The 19556-nt window shown below is 39.1% G+C and overlaps 1 protein-coding gene across 1 annotated transcript in view; it reads right to left on the bottom strand.

The window, feature by feature from the left end:
• Positions 1-19556, bottom strand: part of AFAP1L1 (actin filament associated protein 1 like 1) — a 98803-nt gene that overhangs the window by 26638 nt on the left and 52609 nt on the right. Inside the window, exons 2-7 of the mRNA XM_070735884.1 lie at positions 18665-18793; positions 15008-15091; positions 14414-14511; positions 11282-11393; positions 9216-9311; positions 4915-5126 (exon numbers count right to left, since the gene is read on the bottom strand). Coding sequence (XP_070591985.1) covers positions 4915-5126; positions 9216-9311; positions 11282-11393; positions 14414-14511; positions 15008-15091; positions 18665-18793 — 731 coding nt within the window. The remainder of the gene's footprint in view (positions 1-4914; positions 5127-9215; positions 9312-11281; positions 11394-14413; positions 14512-15007; positions 15092-18664; positions 18794-19556) is intronic.

The raw sequence follows: 19556 nt of genomic DNA, 5'->3' as shown, positions 1-19556 counted from the left end.
CACTCATACAGTCAACATGGGTGGAAATGGGTGATAGGAATGATGAGAAAAACTAGTAGAATAGAAGTGCAGATTTAGTAGAAAGTCTGACAGTTTTGAGGGAATTATTTGTTTAGTAGAGTGATGGCGTTCGGGAAAAAACTGTTCTTGTGTCTAGTTGTCTTGGTGTGCAACCTTCAAACCGGAACACTGTTACATGAAGCAAAAGGTACATTGAACCTGATGTTCCATTTGACACATACATGTGTCATGAAATATATCAATGTATGTGTTACATTTCTCAGGTTGGTTTAAAGAAAGCAAAAAATATACTTCCACAGGGAGATCAGGAAGCAGCAAAGTATAGTTGGTAGAGCAGCTAGTAGACTTCCTGATCAAATACTTATCCAAACAGGGTCTTTCCAAGCGATATTGGTACAGGAAAATGTTAGGTGAAGAAAGAATTAAACTATCCTCTACTCTGTGCTGTTTTAGTCCATAAAGACCTTTGACGAATACATTCAAATTAGAAAATTTTGACTGGATTTTTTTCATTTTCATCTTAAAAAGAGATATTTTGTGAGGCTAGACAAGTACATCTGACAGTCAATGCTACCTATAAACCCCTTACAGGGAAGAATAAAGATTATATCAAAATTGTCTAGGTGATTTATTTATTTATTTAATTGGATTTGTATGCCGCCCCTCTCCGAGGACTCGGGGCGGCTCACAGCATATATAAAAAAAGAACAGTAATATAATCCAATTAGTACTACAATATTAAAAACAATTAGAAAGAGAAGATTAACCCAAAAAATTAACTTATTAACCAAACATTCAGCAATCATACTTAAGGCATTCAGTGGTCAAGGGAAGATCTAAGAGTCCCAAGCCTGGTGGCAAAGATGAGTTTTTAAGCTCTTTCGGAAGGCAAGGAGGGAGGGAATCTCTGGGGGGAGTTGATTCCAGAGGGCCGGGGCTCCCACAGAGAAGGCTCTTCCCCTCAGTCCCTCCAACCAACATTGTTTGCTCGACGGGACCCTAAGGAGGCCAACTCTGTGGGACCTCACCGGTCACTGGAATTTGTGCGTCAGAAGGCGGTTTCGGGGATAATCCGGCCCTGTGCCATGTAGGGCTTTATATGGACTAGGGGACCTTCTACATTGGTTCAGAGAAAGGTATCATCCATATGCAGATGATATTCAACTATACATTTCTCTCCTGGATTCATTGGGAGATGCAGTGGAAATCACGACCTGCTATCATAGTTCCCTCTAAGCTGAGCAGTGAGCAATCGCTCACTTAAAAATCATCATCAACTCAGAGTTTTCCAAACCTGCCCAGAAGCCGAGAGGGAAAGAGTGAGAGGGAAGGAGAGAGAGAGGAAGAGAGGAAGAGAGAGAAACAGATAGAAAAAAGAGAGGAAGGAAAAGAGAAAGAAAAAGAATGGGAGTAAAGAAGAGAGAAAGAAAATCAAAATCTAGTTTGAAACTAGCTCAACTATTTAAGTGGCATTTTGATATTGATAGAGTTGCCCTATTATGAGCTCACTGTTATAGACACACAGTACAATATTTTATTTTGAAATTCTCTGAGGCAAAACAGGATGGTTTTATTATTTGTTTGTTTGTTTGTTTGTTTGTTTGTTTGTTTGTTTGTTTGTTCGTTCGTTCGTTCGTTCGTTCATTCATTCATTCATTCATTCATTCATTCATTCATTTAATATTTCTGTGCAGCCCAGTCCCAAAGGGACTGCCGCTCAGACACTATACTTTTCCGCCCCCCCCCAAAAAAAAAAATTAGAGGGAACACTGCCTGCTATGTGTAGGCTGCCAAGATCTGGATTTAGTCCAAATAAGATGGGATGGCGGACTGATTCCAAGATTGCTCCAGCTATGACTTTGACATAAAGAGAAGGCTCATAATCTTTTTTAAAAATAAATAAATAGTGGAATTGATGGCTTTATTCCTTCAGCAGTTTAAGAGGAACAATCTTGACCATTATACAAGAGCAACATAGAAGCAATTATCCCATTACATTTGAACCAGCGATGGGTTGCTCCCAGTTTGGCCCAATTATGTGAACTGGTAGTGGCAAAAGTGGGAGACTGCCCACCTGCCCGGTCACACGCATGAGAAACCAGTAATAATAATAATAATAATAATAATAATAATAATAATAATAATAATAATAATAATAATAAAATTAGATTTATATGCCGCCCCTCTCCGAAGACTCGGAGTGGCTCACAACAGTAATAAAAAGGCAATAGAACAATAGAACAAATCTAATAATAAAAAATATATATAAAACCCCAACAATTAAAAAACCATACAGCACATACCTACCAAACATAAAATATAACAGCCTGGGGGAGATGTCTTAGTTCCCCCATGCCTGGCGATAAAGGTGGGTCTTGAGTAATTTGCGAAATACAAGGAGGGTGGGGGCTGTTCTAATCTCCGGAGGGAGTTGATTCCAGAGGGCTGGGGCCACCACAGGGAAGGCTCTTCCCCCGGGACCCGCCAAGCGACATTGTTTGCTCGATGAAACCCGGAGAAGGCCAACTCTGTGGGACCTTATCGGCCACTGGGATTCGTGCGGTAGAAGGCGGTTCCGGAGGTATTTTGCTCCAATGCCATGTAGGGCTTTAAAGGTAATTACCAACACTTTGAATTGTGACCGGAAACTGATCAGCAGCCAGTGCAGACCATAGAGTGTTGTAGAAACGTGGGCAAATCTGGGGAGCCCCACGATAGCTCTCGCGGCCGCATTCTGCACGATCTGAAGTTTCCGAACACTTTTCAAAGGTAGCCCCATGTAGAGAGCATTGCAGTAATCGAACCTCGAGGTGATAAGGGCATGAGCGACTGTGAGCAATGACTCCCTGTCCAAGTAGGGCCGCAGTAACAACGGCATTTAGAGCCCATTATTGATTTAGATGTGGACTCTCCCTTAGAGTGCGCATCAATAACCTGTTCAAAAATGTAACTGAATGGTAAAGGTCAAGTCTGGTCAAATCCCAAAGTATCATTATGTAATACTAGGTAATAATGTACATAATACTACATTAGATAATCAGGACAAACCTGGAGTGGTGAAATTCAAATTTGGCTTTTATTTTCCCTTTTTCATTGACTGCATCATGCATATCCCTAAAGGAGGGGGAATGGCAGTAATAATTCCAATGTAGAAAAAAAAGTGAGAGAAAGCTGCCACCAAATTAAGAAACTTAAAAGTCTGTCCAGTAGAGTCAGCAAATCTGTATGAATGATGAGTTGATTGGATGGAGCCTGAAAATATTTTGGCAGAACAATCTGGCTTTCAACCAAGCCACTCTGTTTTACATTCAGCCTTCATGTTGCACCAGCTGGCAAAAAAACTGATCCCCCAATTGCATTTTATATCGTGTTTCTGGATTTCAGGTACATATTCAACCTGATATTAAGAAATTCTGGCATATATTACTCTCAACATCAATTGAACTAATTTTGATATCAAAACTTACTTTAAGATGCACTGTAGTGGGGCATCTCACCAAAAACATTTCAATCTTTAGGAGAATTTGGTAGAACTGTATCTTGCTTCCATTATTGTTCAATTTACATATTAATTCGCTTGTTTTCATCTTAGCATTTATCTTTACATGGTTGATGTGATAATTCTCTCTCAAACCAAAGTGGTTTATAAAGAACATGCTGTGCTCTACTCCCTATTTTGACTATCAATCCTTAGAGATAAATTATAAAAATAATGGGCACTAAATTGGTCACTCAATTGACACAATTAGTAATATGCTTTATTAAATCCCTTGGAATAATCTTCCATCTATCAGGGCAAAGTCTAAGTGCCCAAGAAATAGTCTTCAAATGTTTTTATGTGCATAGTGCTGTTCTTCATATAGAAGGAAGACTATATGAAATTAAAGCCAGTGTATGAATACTTTTCCAATTACAATGGTACCTCTCCCTACAAATGCCTCTACTTACAAATTTTCTAGACAAGAACCGGGTGTTCAAGATTTTTTTTGCCTCTTCTCAAGAACCATTTTCCACTTACAAACCCGACCCTCCAAAACTGTAACCGGAAAAGGCAGGGAGAAGCCTCCGTGGGCCTCTCTAGGAATCTCCTGGGAGGAAACAGGGCCAGAAAAGGCAGGGAGAAGCCTCCGTGGGGTCTTTCTAGGAATCTCCTGGGAGGAAACAGGGCCTCCACCCTCCCTGTGGTTTCCCCAATCGCACACATTATTTGTTTTTACATTGGTTCCTATGGGAAAAATTGCTTCTGCTTACAAACTTTTCTACTTAAGAACCTAGTCACGGAACAAATTAAGCTCGTAGGTAGAGGTACCACTGTATTGTGCAGCCTTGTTATACTTTTTCTTGTAAATGGGGAAGAGGGCTGGAAGAGAAGCTGTACCGTTATCACCGCTCCTGACACATTAATGACAATAGTGTAATGATATAGGTAAGAAGAAGCTCAGGCAATGAATACAATGAGGAATGCACAGAAACAAAAAATTGCTGAAATCTCAAAGTATATGTCCCCTTACAAGATATTGCTTCTTGCGCATGCACAGAATCAAAATCTCACTCGGAAGCATGCACATGCATGTCGGAGACGCAGAGCTGTGTGCGCAGCTTAATTTTAGCTACTGGTACGATGGCATTGACCGTATCAATAGAAACCCCCTGGTTCCTACTTACCCACCAGGAAATATATAGTAGCTTCTCTCTTTTGGAATAGCTATTGCTATAACCCCTATATTTATGGTATTCTAGAAACAGGTGAAAATGTCACTCTATCAATAGGCCTTTGGCTATTGATGCTATAATAAATTAATTTTGGTATGTAGTTTGGAGAGGAATTTGTCTTCTTCAAAAGGACCTGACACTGCTACAAAGAGTATGGTATTCCAAAAACCACTGACTCACCAGAAGCTTGTTGTCCTTAACAACTGTCAGCTGCTTGGCCCACTGTCCAAAGCGCTTCTTACGCAACAGGAAAGCACAAATCCGGCAGTCCTTCACCAGGTTCATGGAAGCTTCCTCTGATGGCCATTGGTGTGTTAACCTCTGGCCTTTCCCATCCTCCTCTTCCTCATCGTAAGACTCATAGGAGCTGCTCATTGCATCAGAATCATTGTCTATGAGGAAACAGAAATCATTTAATCTCATAGGATTAGAGGGATTATTTTTGTTCAGTGAGACTACTAGTCAATTTATTTTTGAATCATCTACATTAAAGATCATAGATTCAGTGTTCTTAGACACCAAGGTACTTAAAACTATCTGAATCCACAGAGTTCTAAAGTAAATTACTCTTCTTTTAAAAGAAAAAGGAATGGCTGAATTCTCATAGGATCTAACACGATTTCAATTCGTTTTTCAAAAATTGTATCTGCACTATTGCTCAATTGCTTTATACTATAAAGTCAGAAATTAACTTACCCCTGATCTATGCTAACTAACAATGAATCTCTAGAATTTCTGTATGAAAGCTTACCAATCCTACCTATACATACGACGGATCATCAATATCCCTACTATATATAATAGAATACTCTCAAATTGAGGGGCTATTTTTCCTAAACACCCACCCACCCACCCTTACCCTCTATGTGTATGTTTTAGAATTATACAAACTAGAATCATATGTTGATTTTTGGTATAGTAATAGTTTATAAGATTTCTATTATTTTATTTAAACTTGTCTTGCAATAGTTGGAGGCTAAGTATAACTTGCCATGCAAAACAATTTCAAAACTCTTGGAATTTCAATATTATAAATATTTGCCTAAAATGTGCCTCGGGGCTCTTTTTTTACAGTTTCCAAATGCCTCTCATAGAACTATTATTAAATTTTTTACTTTTAAAAAAATGAAATCCAAGTTTGCATTCTGCAAAACCACCCACCAGTTTGTAACCTCATCTTATTTCTAAGACTGTGTCTGGAAACCTACATTAGACTGTTTTTAGAAAATTAAAATAATGAAGGAGTTTGACCAGCACTTTGAAAATTTGTCATCGCCTACAAAAAGCATACAAATAAATTTGTATGGGGAACTCAATGCTATTAATTTTATTTTATTTATTTATTTATTCGATTTTTATGCTGCCCTTCTCCTTAGACTCAGGGCAGCTTACAACATGTTAGCAATAGCACTTTGTAACAGAGCCAGCCTATATCCCCCACAATCTGGGTCCTCATTTTACCCACCTTGGAAGGATGGAAGGCTGAATCAACCTTGAGCTGGTGATGAGATCTGAACCGCTGACCTACAGATCTAGTCAGCTTCAGTGGCCTGCAGTACAGCACTCTACCTGCTGCGCCACCCCGGCTCAATTGGTATTTTGTGGCTGGCTTTGCCCACCAATTTTTAAATAGGTAAACTCAGGTGATAGCCTTTTTCTTAGTTATATCAACTAGGATTCATAGTGAAGCAACCTACAGATATGAATTCTGTCTCAATGTGAAACAATTTTCAATGTTTACAATCTACACAGGCACATACTTGCTATTGCTTAGTACTCCACTGTACTGAGTTTCATAAACGTATGGGTTTTTTTCTGACATTTTCCTCATTCTTTTGGTCAAGGTTGGAGGGAGGAACCATATAAACCTTCAAGCTAGAGTAAATATACCAGTTCTGATCATTTCCATGATTCAAAGTTTGTTTTACTGTAAAGAATGATAACCTCTGACAAAATAATTTTATAGAGTTGAAGAATGGCATAAGCAAACCGACAGATTTTTATGAGCTACTGGAAATAGCACAAATTGTTGCTATAATGGCTATAACCTGGTCACTGACTTTAGAACAGAGGAAAAAATGATGATAACGATGACTACATATGATCCCTAAAGCATTATTTGGCCCCAAAATTGCAAGGAACAATTTCTAAACAGTATTAATGAAAAATATATTTGAAGACATTTATATTGACAGATGCTTAGTAACTCGCATCACACTATTCAACAAGTTGCCCAACCTTACATAAGTTAATTGAAAACTTCCTTATTCATTATGCAAAAATATTTCATATTTCTCTTTTTTATGGATTTCCTGCCATATTAACTTTAAGAAAGTTCTTAACCATACCACTGAATGTTGCCCAACTTTGATAACAAGGTGGAAGAGGTGAAAACAAGGATAAATTAAATCCAGGTGAAGTTGAAGTAGTGTTGGGCAATGAAAAGGGATTGAGATTCAGCTTGTATGAACTTGGACTGTATGACTCCATGAAAGAGCAAGCATTTTTCTGAAAATGCTTCCTGACCTTATCTCTAGATCCTCAGGCGATGGCAAAAAGAGTGTTTGTATAGTTTTATCTCATGAACTAACTACAATCATTCAATTATCTGTGCCTTGATTACATCCCAGCATAATTGCAATTACCTCTACATGAGGTTACCCATGAAATACATCGGGAAAGGATGGAAAGAATGTTAATTTGCTAACTAGTCTGTGTTTGTCCTTGCTATCCTTGTTTTTTGGAAACAAAGTCTTAAATATTTTACATATGCTGGTTATCTAAGGGATTGCATCTGGCAGGCAAGATTAACATGTGATGAAGCCTTTAACTACGCAGAACTTCTACATCTTAAGATATAAATCATGAAAATAAAACAGAATGGCAAATATAACCCATTAATTTTGCATATATAAGTAGGAGATGCAACCAAAAACCCCACTCTCAATTAACTAGAACATATTTCTTGTAAAAATGCCTTATTTATATTATCAAATGTTTTATTACTTTAATTAGCAGATTTAAATCTGAAGAATTTTACTTGATAGAAACATAGGAGCATGATAGAGATCAGAACGTAATTCATTGAAGTAATAATATAGTCTGTAATGAAAAATTAATACTGACATTCTGAACAAACCACATCTTCAAATATTCCTATCTATATCACTGTGTATTTTTAAATGAAAATGCATCCTATTTTTAAAGATTTTTTTAAAGATAAAAGGTGTTGTGTAAAGTAGAACATAATGCACAGAATCAAAAACCTAACTTATATTATCCATTGCCTTTTTACATCATGGAAAAAGAGTCAGGTTTGGGTGTAGATCAGGATGGAGATGCCAGAGTTCAAAACTCATGTGGAGGATAGTATGTGAAAGGTTCTTTAATCCAAATCAATTATAATTTATTATCTGCCATATTGGAGATCCTCAAAATATGGCTTTCTAAGATATGACTGATTTGATTTTGCTAGAATAGACCATGTTGCCTCTCCTGCTATCAATCTGCCTGGACATTTTTAAAAAGTCACTTTTAAAAATGTTGCTGCTTTTTGAGGCACCTGAGTTAAGCCTTCTTGAGTGATGCTTCCAAAATAGAAACTACTTATTTCTGAGAAATATATTTGGCTCCCTCACTCTCATGTGTAGAAAAAAAATACACCTTTTTCAGTAGTGGTTTTGAATACTTTAATATATGTATGCTATGCCACCTGGACTGCCCTAGGTGGATAGAAAGGAAAGCTGTGAATGGAAAAAGGACAAAGCAAGAGGATTATGGCAGTGTTAAAGATTTTGGAAACACATCAAAAAGTAATGATACTAGATTTGAATTCTGGAATTGAGAGAAGGGACTTTTCTGTTTACCATGCCATATCTCCCCCATGCAAGGGTCTGTTTTTTTTTAACACAGGCAAACTTTAAATCAATAAGGCAATACAGTCAAAGGAGAGACAATGACAAAGGGAACATCCTGTTATAATTCAAGGATGAGAGGCTGATTTACTAATGGTGATTAAGAAAAGTGCTAGGTACATAACAAAATCGCCAGGTCTGTAAGGAAGGAAGAACTTTAAATAATGAATACGTGTGATTGGTAATAGTCAACTTCAAATAAACGCCATGTGAAAGACTTAATCTCTTTAGTGGTGGAGAAAGATCCAATAACACTGAAAATGCATTGTAATAACAGTGGAGAAGCTGGGAGAGAAATTCAAGGGTGGAAGCACAAGAAGGAAGAAAATGAAGAGGTGCTGTAGACTTGTCCTTTCCTAAAATCCAAGATGGCTATGAATAAAACAACAGAAATAATAAGAGGCTTTTCTTCTTAAAGCTATAGTAGCTAAATGATAACAAAATTAACAACAAAAAAGATATAAGAATATAACATTTCCATAAAATTGTACTGACTGCTTGAGTCTTCTGCATGATTCCCTTCCCCAAACAGATATATACAACACATATAGTTGCAGTTCTGCTTACAAGAGTTTTTCTGCTCCCCATTTATTCTGGTGACAGGATAGTTGCTATCTGCATCCTCATAGTATCCATCTATTGAATTGGGAGGACTGGAGCTGTCTGTACAGAAAGCAGAAAGAGTATTTTAAATTGCACAAATTAAGCAGTGAGAAAGACTTTGCAGGGAGCTGCAATGTAAGTTAACTCTGAAATATCTAGACCAGTGGTTCTCAACCTGGGGATCAGAACCACTTTGGGGGTCAAACGACCGTTTCACAGGGGTTGCCTAAGACAGTGGGAAAAGACAAATTTCCCATGGTGTTAGGAACTAAAGCTTCTATTCTGGCGCCTTGGAACTTATTTTTACAATCCGACCAATCAGGCGTTTACAGTGGGGATGTCCCTCTGATCTTCCTGCCAATCAGATTAAAGCTCTGTTGGAAGAATTGGTGCTAGACTTATTTATTTATTTGTTTTATTTATTTATTTATTAGATTTGTATGCCGCCCCTCTCCGCAGACTCGGGGCGGCTCACAACAGTAATAAAAAACAATATGTATTGACAAATCTAATAATTTAAAATCTAAAATAGCAATTGTACATTTAAAAAATCTGAAAATAAGGAACTCCAATATAAAAAACATACATACAATCATATCATGCACTAAAATTACATAGGCAAGGGGAGATGTCTCAGTTCCCCCATGCTTGACGACAGAGTTGGGTTTTGAGGAGTTTATGAAAGGCAAGGAGGGTAGGGGCAGTTCTAATCTCTGGAGGGAGCTGATTCCAGAGGGTCGGAGCTGCCACAGAGAAGGCTCTTCTCCTGGGTCCCACCAGACGACATTGTTTAGTCGACGGGACCCGGAGAAGGCCCACTCTGTGGGACCTGACCGGTCGCTGGGATTCGTGTGGCAGAAGGCAGTCTCACAGGTATCCTGCTCCGGTGCCATGAAGGGCTTTATAGGTAATAACCAACACTTTGAATTGTGACCGGAAACTGATTGGCAACCAATGCAGACTGCTGAGTGTTGGAGTAACATGGGCATATTTGGAAAAGCCGGGTGTCACCAGTTCACCACAACATGAGGAACTGCATGCTAATGCTATTGAGGTGTCATGGCATTAGAAAAGTTGAGAACCACTGATCTAGACAGATTTTTATTACCAGTAAGTCATGACAGACAATATGTTGAGGCAATTTTAAATTTAGTTTCTATGCCACCCATCTCACTGATAAATTATCTGTCATAACTTCTCTTTCACTTTTACTTGGCCATCTCTGAAGGGATACTCTAAAGAGAACCACGGCGAACAAAATATAAAATAGAGCTCATTGGGTGACAGTCATAATTATCTGTTCCCAACTGTTTTGTGTTTTCTGACCCTTATTCTCACATACTTTTCCTTACTGCAACCATGATTAGAAAGCACATACTCTGCCTTCAGACAACCTCAGTATCTCATCTGCTTCACTTCGGTTGCTTCACATTCATTCAGAGTTCCCATGTGGCTGAGTCCCAGAGCCAACCCCCCCCCCCCCATTGAAACAGCCTCTCCTTCTTGACTTTAATATAGGAGGGTCTTTCCAGAATCTTTGTAACAGGATCTTATTATCTCTCCTCATGTTTCTCATGACACTTATGCCACCAGTCAGCTGCATCAGCAGGGAATCTTATAATGTTATTGTTTTTGTTGCTAGACCTGTACGTGGCTTCACTAGGGCTCAGTGATTACAAGAACAGGTGCTGGGCCCTTTTTCTCTGCCTTTCCCTAATTTCTCAGACAAGCTACGGGGGAGAGACAGAGCGACATTGTTCTCAGGCAGGCCCTTCCTTTTCTTGTCACTCAAGATCACTATACATTTCCAGGCAAGTCTGAGCAAATAACTGCTTGTGACATCTGACCAACTAGAGATGGGGGAGGAAGGGAAAAAAAACCAGAAAAGGAACAGGAAAGCCTGCCCCGTACCAATTATAACCCTGTCAGCTGCCAGACACCTCTGGGAGGAGCCTTTATTTTTCTAGCTGATAGGAGAGTGCCAAAATACCAGCTGTTTCCTTCCATAGCTGGCCCTCTATAAGGCTTACTGTGAGATGTAATGTACTCAGGAGCTTTGCCTGGGCCCAAGGGCAGAGCTTCTTCATAGTAATCTTCTGGAGGAGGAGTTGTGGGCAATGGTGGAGGCAGCTCCCCAGAAACCTATGAGAAAAAGAATGCAGTATTCAAATGGGGTTGAACATTGCCCTGCTATCTGTCCCTGAGTGTATCTCCCAAATGGAGATATTTCTTCAGAGAAATTCCTCAGGCTCAGAAGCTTTTGTTCAAGCCATTTACCTTCAGCTCCTGCGTCTACAGCATCAGTCTGGATAAGACAGCTTCAATGGCCATGGGAGGACCCCATTAAACTAACTAACATAAGATACCCAATCTAGCTTTCTAACCTTAACTGATTTTTCACAGGTAGGAAAAAAGATAAAAGAAACAATGGGAAAATTCAAGGATATTTGTGTAGATAACCTACCCTAATATCACTCTATGAATGATATAGAGCAGTTGCATAATAAAATATCCTCAAGGGCCCATAGTGTTATGCTGGATACATGTGTGACTTCAGAGCAATCAGTTGGAAACAATGGGAAATTATTAAGCAGATCATTGTTCAATCTTGCTTTGAGCAATAAGAACTATTCCATCTAAATAAGGGATAATTCTTTGCTTATCTACAATGCATACAATGCATATACAGTGATCCCTCAATTTTCGCGGGTTCAAACTTCGCGAAACGGCTATACCACGGTTTTTCAAAAAATATTAATTAAAAAATACTCCGTGGTTATTTTTCTATACCACGGTTTTTCCCACCCGATGATGTCATACGTCATCACCAAGAGTCACTTCTCTCTCTCTCTCTTTCTCTTTCTTTCCTGGCATTCTCTGCTTCAATCATTTTCTCATTTCTCTTTTTTTCTCCCCTTTTTTCTATCATTTCTCTCTCTCTCTCTACCTTCCACTCTCCCCCCTCTTGCTCTCTCTCTTTCTCCCTCTCTCTCTCCCTCTCTGTGAGAATGCCTGCCCCGCCTCTCCTGCAGCCCCCTCGCTGATAGCTGGGACGAAAGCGCTCTCAGCTAAGGGACTGTGAGAGGGGCGGGGCGGGCATTCTCAAAGCGCTCAGAGTGGCTAGCGGCTGAATGAGGAGGATGAGAAGCCGTAGCCACCAGCGCTGCTGCAGGAGGACCCGTGTCCCAAGAAAGCCGGTGAGAGGGGCAGATCGGGCAGGCGGGGGGTAGCGGCGAGGGGGCCGGAGGCACGGGGGGGGGGCGAGGGCAGCCGACATTCAAAACAATCTTTGCCGGCCTCCGCACTTTCGTAGCTCCCCACCCCCAACCTCAAGCCCGGCTCCTTGCGCTGCCTTGAAAAAGGGTGCGTGGGGGTAGTTTTTGGCTGTCCATATCCAAAAATGATGTTTTTACTTCCGCACCGCTATTTTGCGGAAATTCAACTATCGCGGGCAGTCTTGGAACGCAACCCCCACGAAAATCGAGGGAACACTGTACACGTCTTTCATTCTACCACGGTAGTTGGATAAAAGTAATTATTATTTATTATTATTATTTATTAGATTTGTATGCTGCCCCTCTCCATAGACTAACATTTGCAAATATTTATTGCTTTAGTGGAGTGAGTATGTTTTCATGTGTAACAATGCTTCTTTTTAACTATTTCTGGCTTAAAGGGAAGAAAAACTACCTTTCTAATTTTTTTAATCTTCATCCTCATTATGTTGCTTCCATATTATGAGATTAGCATCTGATTACATATCAGGTCTTTATGTGAAATAAATTTGACTATAAAAAAGGAGTGGATTTTTGTTTCTCTCTGGATGGAATGTTATCATATAACCAGAACTTTGAAAATAGCTGATGAAAGAAGTATTTTGATGGCTTATTTCCAAGCTATGTGTCTTGCAAGAATAGAATAAGCAGAAATTTTCAGAAATGATGTGATCCTTAGTCCTTTGCTTCTTAGCATTTCTTTCTGTCTCTTTGCTTATCTGAAGAGATCTAGAATATAGCTCCACCCCAGGCATTAAGTGCCCAGAGAATTCCACCACGACCCATTTTATAAAAGCCTGATAAAAAGAAATAAACATCTATAGAAATCTGCAGACATATCAGTTCAAACCTATTTTGCCCACAAGTGGCCTCTTCAGTTTATCAGTTAAGAAAGTCTCATATATAAAACTTTAAATGTCAAAGAGAACATACCAAGTGAAAGAGAGATTATTAAGAAAGTTTATGATTGTGCAGAAAACTTAAAAATAAAGAGGATTCAAGATTCTATAAGACTTGGGAAAATTTAAAAAAAACTTAAAAATAAATTTTTTTAAAAAACTTAAAAATAAAGAGGATTCAAGACTCTATAAGACTTGGGAAAATTTTTACGCCTGGGTAAAAAATAAAAAGCAAATGGAGAAAGAAAAGAAAGACAAGGAAACAACATAAATTGTAGATCAAAAATAGGTTAACGGATAGTGGAGAAGCTTTTATATCGACAAAATACAAAACTCTGAATGGTTTTATCGGATTATTATGAACATCTTGATCAATTCAATCTGATCTTAGCTCAAGTGTAGATCAAAAATGTACTGAAAAAAACGCGGCAACCATATGCCGCCCAATTACCAATCTAAAGTCTTTAGAACTGTCAACATCAGTTCACTGGGGGGGAGGGGGAGGGAAGGAAGAGTCAGAAGAGCTAAATGATAACGAACTACAGAGATACAGTACTTTAAAAAATTTAATCCATAACTGGTTTTGGTTTTGATATGTATATTGACTGGATAAAGTTTAATTGAACAGAATAACCATATTCTACTTCTGACTATATGTTATCATAATGATGTCAAACAAGATATATCCACTCTTCCTCCCTTTGTATATACTTTTTTGTAAACTAATAAAAATTATTTTTTTAAAAAAACTTTAAATGTCAAAGTCAATCACTATAAACCAGCCTTCCCCAACTCATCAGTTCTGCTAGGGTAGAAGATGCTGATGTTGCCAACTAGTATAGTGAACTATAGTTCCAATGTTTCTGGAGAGCGCCAAATTAGAGAAAATGAAGAGGGACAGCACTGAAGTAGATGGCCAGTGTTTGTCCTTAGTATAAAACATTCTCGTGTGTTAGGGAATGAGGAACTGAGAACTGGTGGAACTTACATTTTTAGCTGATGGACTCCTTGAAAGCTCCAAGCTGATGCCTTCTTTACCATCTCCATCATCTTCTTGCATGTCCTGAAGATTTCCCAAGTCACAGTCTGAGGAAAGATTAGAAGCCAAAGACTCAATAGTACAGTAACATGTATTATAATTTGAAAGTGTTAAGTTGGAAACAATCTTGACTATGAGATAAAAGATCAGACTTGATAAGCAAATTCTTCTCAATTCAAAAGATTGCCTTTTAGAACCAAAGCAGGGAGGAAATGTATTTGCTCCCAAACCTATATCCATTACTTAAAAAATGGTAGAATTTAAATTTGTCAAAATCTACAGGCAAATAATCAATATGTGTATGTATGTCAAACCAATCAATTGTTGGAGATGAAGTGAACTGCAGCTGATGAAAGCATATGTTTTTAAATAAAATGTATTAGTCAGAAAAGATGGTACTACACTCCTCTGGATTTCCTGAAACCTTGAGAGTTCTCTGTCACTTGTAGTACTTCCATTACTCTTCTACTTCAGGTACTGAATGGAACCAAAATAATCACACCTATAGGTGACAATATAATTATATCGATCCACTGTACATACCAAACGTTTCAAATAGTGATTCCACAAAACTAGTGCCATTATGCAGTTCTGTTGTATTCATATACATGTAATTCACATCCTTCCCTGAAAGATAAAAATAGAATAAATACATAAAAATTGACATTCAATGTTTAATATTTGACTTTTCCTCTCACTATTGCTAGTCATTTCTAGAATGACTTTAGCTTCCTTTATGCAGGAAGCTAAACTCTTTAGCTTCTCATTGGTCTGCAATGCACACAAAAGACTCCAGAATATACTCAATATTTCCTATTGTACATTTTCAAGGAGCAATCAGTGGTAATGAGGTAGCATTTTTTCTATGAAAATTCATTTGCCGTGTGTGGTGTTTTAACAGATAAAAACTGGTGAGCATCCATGGAACATAAAGATTTTCTACAACAGCTTAAACTCCTGTTCTAGATCTATAGAAAAAAATATCCAATATAACAAGACAGGTATTCAGTCCTTGCAGAATTTTGAATTTCCTATCCCTCAAATCTATACTGTCTTACTAAGTTGTAGATTTGACTCATAAATGTAAATATGCAATTAAGGTTCAGGAGGGAAGTGTTTTTAATAGGAAAGTGAACACAAGAACAAGGGGACACAATCTGAAGTGAGTTGGGGGAAAGATCAAAAGCAACGTGAGAAAATATTATTTTACTGAAAGAGTAGTAGATCCTTGGAACAAACTTCCAGCAGATGTGGTTGGTAAATCCACAATAACTGAATTTAAACATGTCTGGGATAAACATATATCCATTGTAAGATAAAATACAGGAAATAGTATAAGGGCAGACTAGATGGACCATGAGGTTTTTTTCTGCCGTCAGTCTTCTATGTTTCTATGAGTTCACAGAACAAGTATGAGACTATCCAGATTTGCCCATTATGTTAATTTCTTGTCAGTTTGTATCATGATTTCATAAGACAGCAGTAAAATTCACAATATCAGAACAAATAGTGCATTTATATTTCCAGCTATCTGAACGATTCATCTATTTCTGGCTCCCAGAATTTCAACCAATCTAATCAAATACCAATTTCATGCAAACTTCGAAGAAGTTCAAAAGGGGCCATGCCTATCTTCAAGAAGAATAATTGATATCTGAAAAGTATAAGGCAAGAATGAGTAGATATCACTTTCCTTCGGAGAGGGCCATTTCAGAATTGCTTCAAGTGATCCAAAGTAATGAGGAATATATACAGTATGTTGGGTGTTGCTTCAGGACAGAAGGCAGAAATCTCCTGATCAGACAATGCGAACCATTTGCTCTTCCTATGGAATTATACTGTCTCAGCAGAAATCAGACAGCAGGAAGTCTAGTGGAAACACACATTTCCACAGGAAAGAAAATAACAATTCCTGGCCAACTAAAGCAAGGTTAAATGATATCACTGTTTTCATTACCTGAGGGTTCTGATGTTCTACATATATATAGTCACATACATACAGGAGCATGCCCACACAAAATCACATACACACAGAGACGCTCCATGGATTCTGACAGACAGCCCATCCCATCTAGAAAAACTAGTATAGAATTAATGACACAAATTTCCCAAAGGTAATTGGCTGACATGAGAAAGCATGAGATGCAATACCAAAAATTAAAAGTAGAAAAACATCCGTCCTGAAAGGTTTACAGTTTCATTTGTTCTGTACTTATATGCAGAACAAATATACAAGTTATATACAAGTTTTGTTCTTGTTTATAGCCCATAAAATCATCTGCTACAATGTCCTTCCTGTCAACGACTACTCCAGCTTCAACCACAACAACACACGAGCACACAACAGATACAAACTAAAAGTAAACCGCTCTAAACTCGACTGCAGGAAATACGACTTTAGTAACTGAGTAGTTGATGCATGGAACTCACTACCAGACTCTGTAGTATCATCACCTAACCCCCAAAACTTTACCCTTAGACTATCCACTGTTGACCTCTCCCAATTCCTAAGAGGTCAGTAAGAGGAGTGCATAAGTGCACCAGAGTGCCTTTCATCCCCTGTCCTAATGTTTCTCTTTTACTAGTATCATGTATATAAATATTGTTAAATCTTTGTATACCACCAATACATACTTGACAAAACAAACAAATAAAATAAATAAATATTGGGAACAATCATAAATGTGAAGAAACCCTGTGTGTAAGGCTCAAAGAATAGTACAGTCAAGCTATTGCCAGCTATTGTTTAATGCCTGTTTATTTCCTCTCCTCAAGGTCAGCTGGAAGGGTCCATTAGCATGGAATGCTCCACCAGAGGGAGTCAGGTACTTGTAACAACAAAGGACCAAGAATCCTGTATTATGCAAACCATAATGGAAACAGATGCAGGAGGGAGGGGAAGGAAAAGATGTGAAGAAGTTGCTAGATATAAGCTGCCTCAGAGAATTGTTCAGCTTTGTGGGATATAGAATCCCTACCACAATCTCCTGGTCCTGTAAAAAAGACAAAGACACTGTATGCATGTTTCATTTTAGGAATTCCTCCCCAGGGCGTTTTTCGCCCTCCCAAGGCTTCAGGAAATTTCCTCAAGCCTGGGGAAGGTGAATAATGGCATAACGGGCCTACCAGAAGTTCAGGAATGAATGGACAATTTCTCACCCATTCCAGGCTTCAGAAAAGCCTCCAGAGGCTTCAGTGAGATCTACGCAGGGTGGGCTACTGCCCGGATGGGGGAGGAATGCAGTGGGGCAGTGAAAATGGAGCTCCACCCCAGAACACCCAATTTGTACTGAAAGATGTTGAAAGAAAATGCAGGGCATCCTGCATAAGCCATGCCCAGAGTGTGGTAGTAAAAATTTTGGTAGCCCTTCACTGGGCCTAGGTGCATGTGTGCGTGGGAGGGTGCGGCAATGCAGGAGGTGTTGTGTGCGCATACAAGGGGGAGGCATTGAATTTTGGGTGTGGGCATGCACATGCCTGCTATCACAAGCATATGTGCCCCTTTTGGCACCAAAGCAAAAAAAAAAAGGTTCTCCATCCCTGATAATAGGGTTTCCTTCCTGATCAGGGTGTTGGACTAGAAGACCTCCAAAGTCCCTTCCAACTCTATCCTATTCTTTGGTTACTATAAAGTTATTCAGTTCTCTCTCTTCCTCCCTCCCTCCCCTCTCCTATTTGAAGCCAGACCACAGCACTGGAGGACAAGCATTTAAACTGCCCTATGTGTATAATGTATGGGTACTACCCTCCTTGTTTAATGTTCACAGCAATTATACAGCAGTTGGATTTAGAGCTGATTGGAAAGGAACAGTTCATTTGCCCGAATTAGCATATTTCTTGAAAATATAGTTTTATATTTCTCTGGCATCATGGACAGTCCTAGATAACAAAGCCTCAACTTGCCTTTTGCCTCTGGGAAACCATTCTGAGACATTTGCTTTTAAAAGAACAAAACAGGACTTGCTGGCCAGGCAACAGATCACTGTCAACTGTCACTAGAGGCAACAGACTGGAAAAATGTTGCAATCATTCCGGTGATTCCCCAGTACCTAAACAAAAGACTGACACCTGCTGGGACATGTCACAATTGAGGAAGATGCCAAACATATTTTTTTATAGTTAAGGTATACAGAAAACAGAAAAAAAAGGGAAAACAGTAAGTTAAAACACACTGATGAAATACAACAAGGGTTTCCTAACCTGCAGGAGGCTGTAGCTTTTGCAAGATATTCGAAACGGTGTTTTTCTTCTCCACAGTGGTGGCACTCAGGTATTCATGGTCCAAGAGTTTCAGCAGGACATTCAGCTCAGGAAGAAGCTGATCCAGTACTGTGGGGCAGAAAGGAAGATCTTAGAATTAAGAGTTTACCCATTTTAGCCAAACAGTGTAACAGACACAAAAGTTAATTCAAGTAAAAAAAGAACAGACAAATGGGAATGGAAGCACTGATAAACTTCATAAGAACCTGGGTTCTTCTCTACAAAATACAGTGATACCTCGTCTTACAAACGCCTTGTCATACAAACTTTTTGAGATACAAACCCGGGGTTTAAGATCTTTTTGCTTCTTCTTACAAACTATTTTCACCTTACAAACCCACTGCCGCCACTGGGATGCTCCACCTCCGGACTTCCTTTGCCAGCGAAGCACCCGTTTTTGTGCTGCTGGGATTTCCATGAGGCTCCCCTCCATGGGAAACACCACCTCCAGACTTCTGTGTTTTTGTGATGCTGCAGAGGAATCCAAGCTGGGGAATCCCAGCAGCGCAAAAACGGGCGCTTCACTGGCAACGGAAGTCCGGAGGTGGGGTTTCCCAGCAAGGGGAGCCTCAGTGAAATCGGAGCATCACAAAAACACAGAGGTCCGGAGGTGGGGTTTTGAGGACTTCGGTGTTTTTGTGATGCTGCAATTTTACTGATGCTCCCTTCGCTGGGAAACTCCACCTCCGGACTTCTATTGCTAGTGAAGCGCTCGTTTTTGCGATGCTGGGATTCCCCTGCTGGGATTCCCCTACTGGGATTCCCCTGCAGCATTGCAAAAACACAGAAGTCCTGAGGTGGGGTTTCCCATGAATGGGAGGCTTATGGGAAT

This window comes from Erythrolamprus reginae, chromosome 2 (genome assembly GCF_031021105.1).
Source record: "Erythrolamprus reginae isolate rEryReg1 chromosome 2, rEryReg1.hap1, whole genome shotgun sequence".
In the NCBI taxonomy this organism is placed as follows: Eukaryota; Metazoa; Chordata; class Lepidosauria; order Squamata; family Dipsadidae; genus Erythrolamprus; species Erythrolamprus reginae.
Note: the sequence above shows the minus strand (reverse complement) of the source record. Positions and strands in the feature narration are given on the sequence as shown.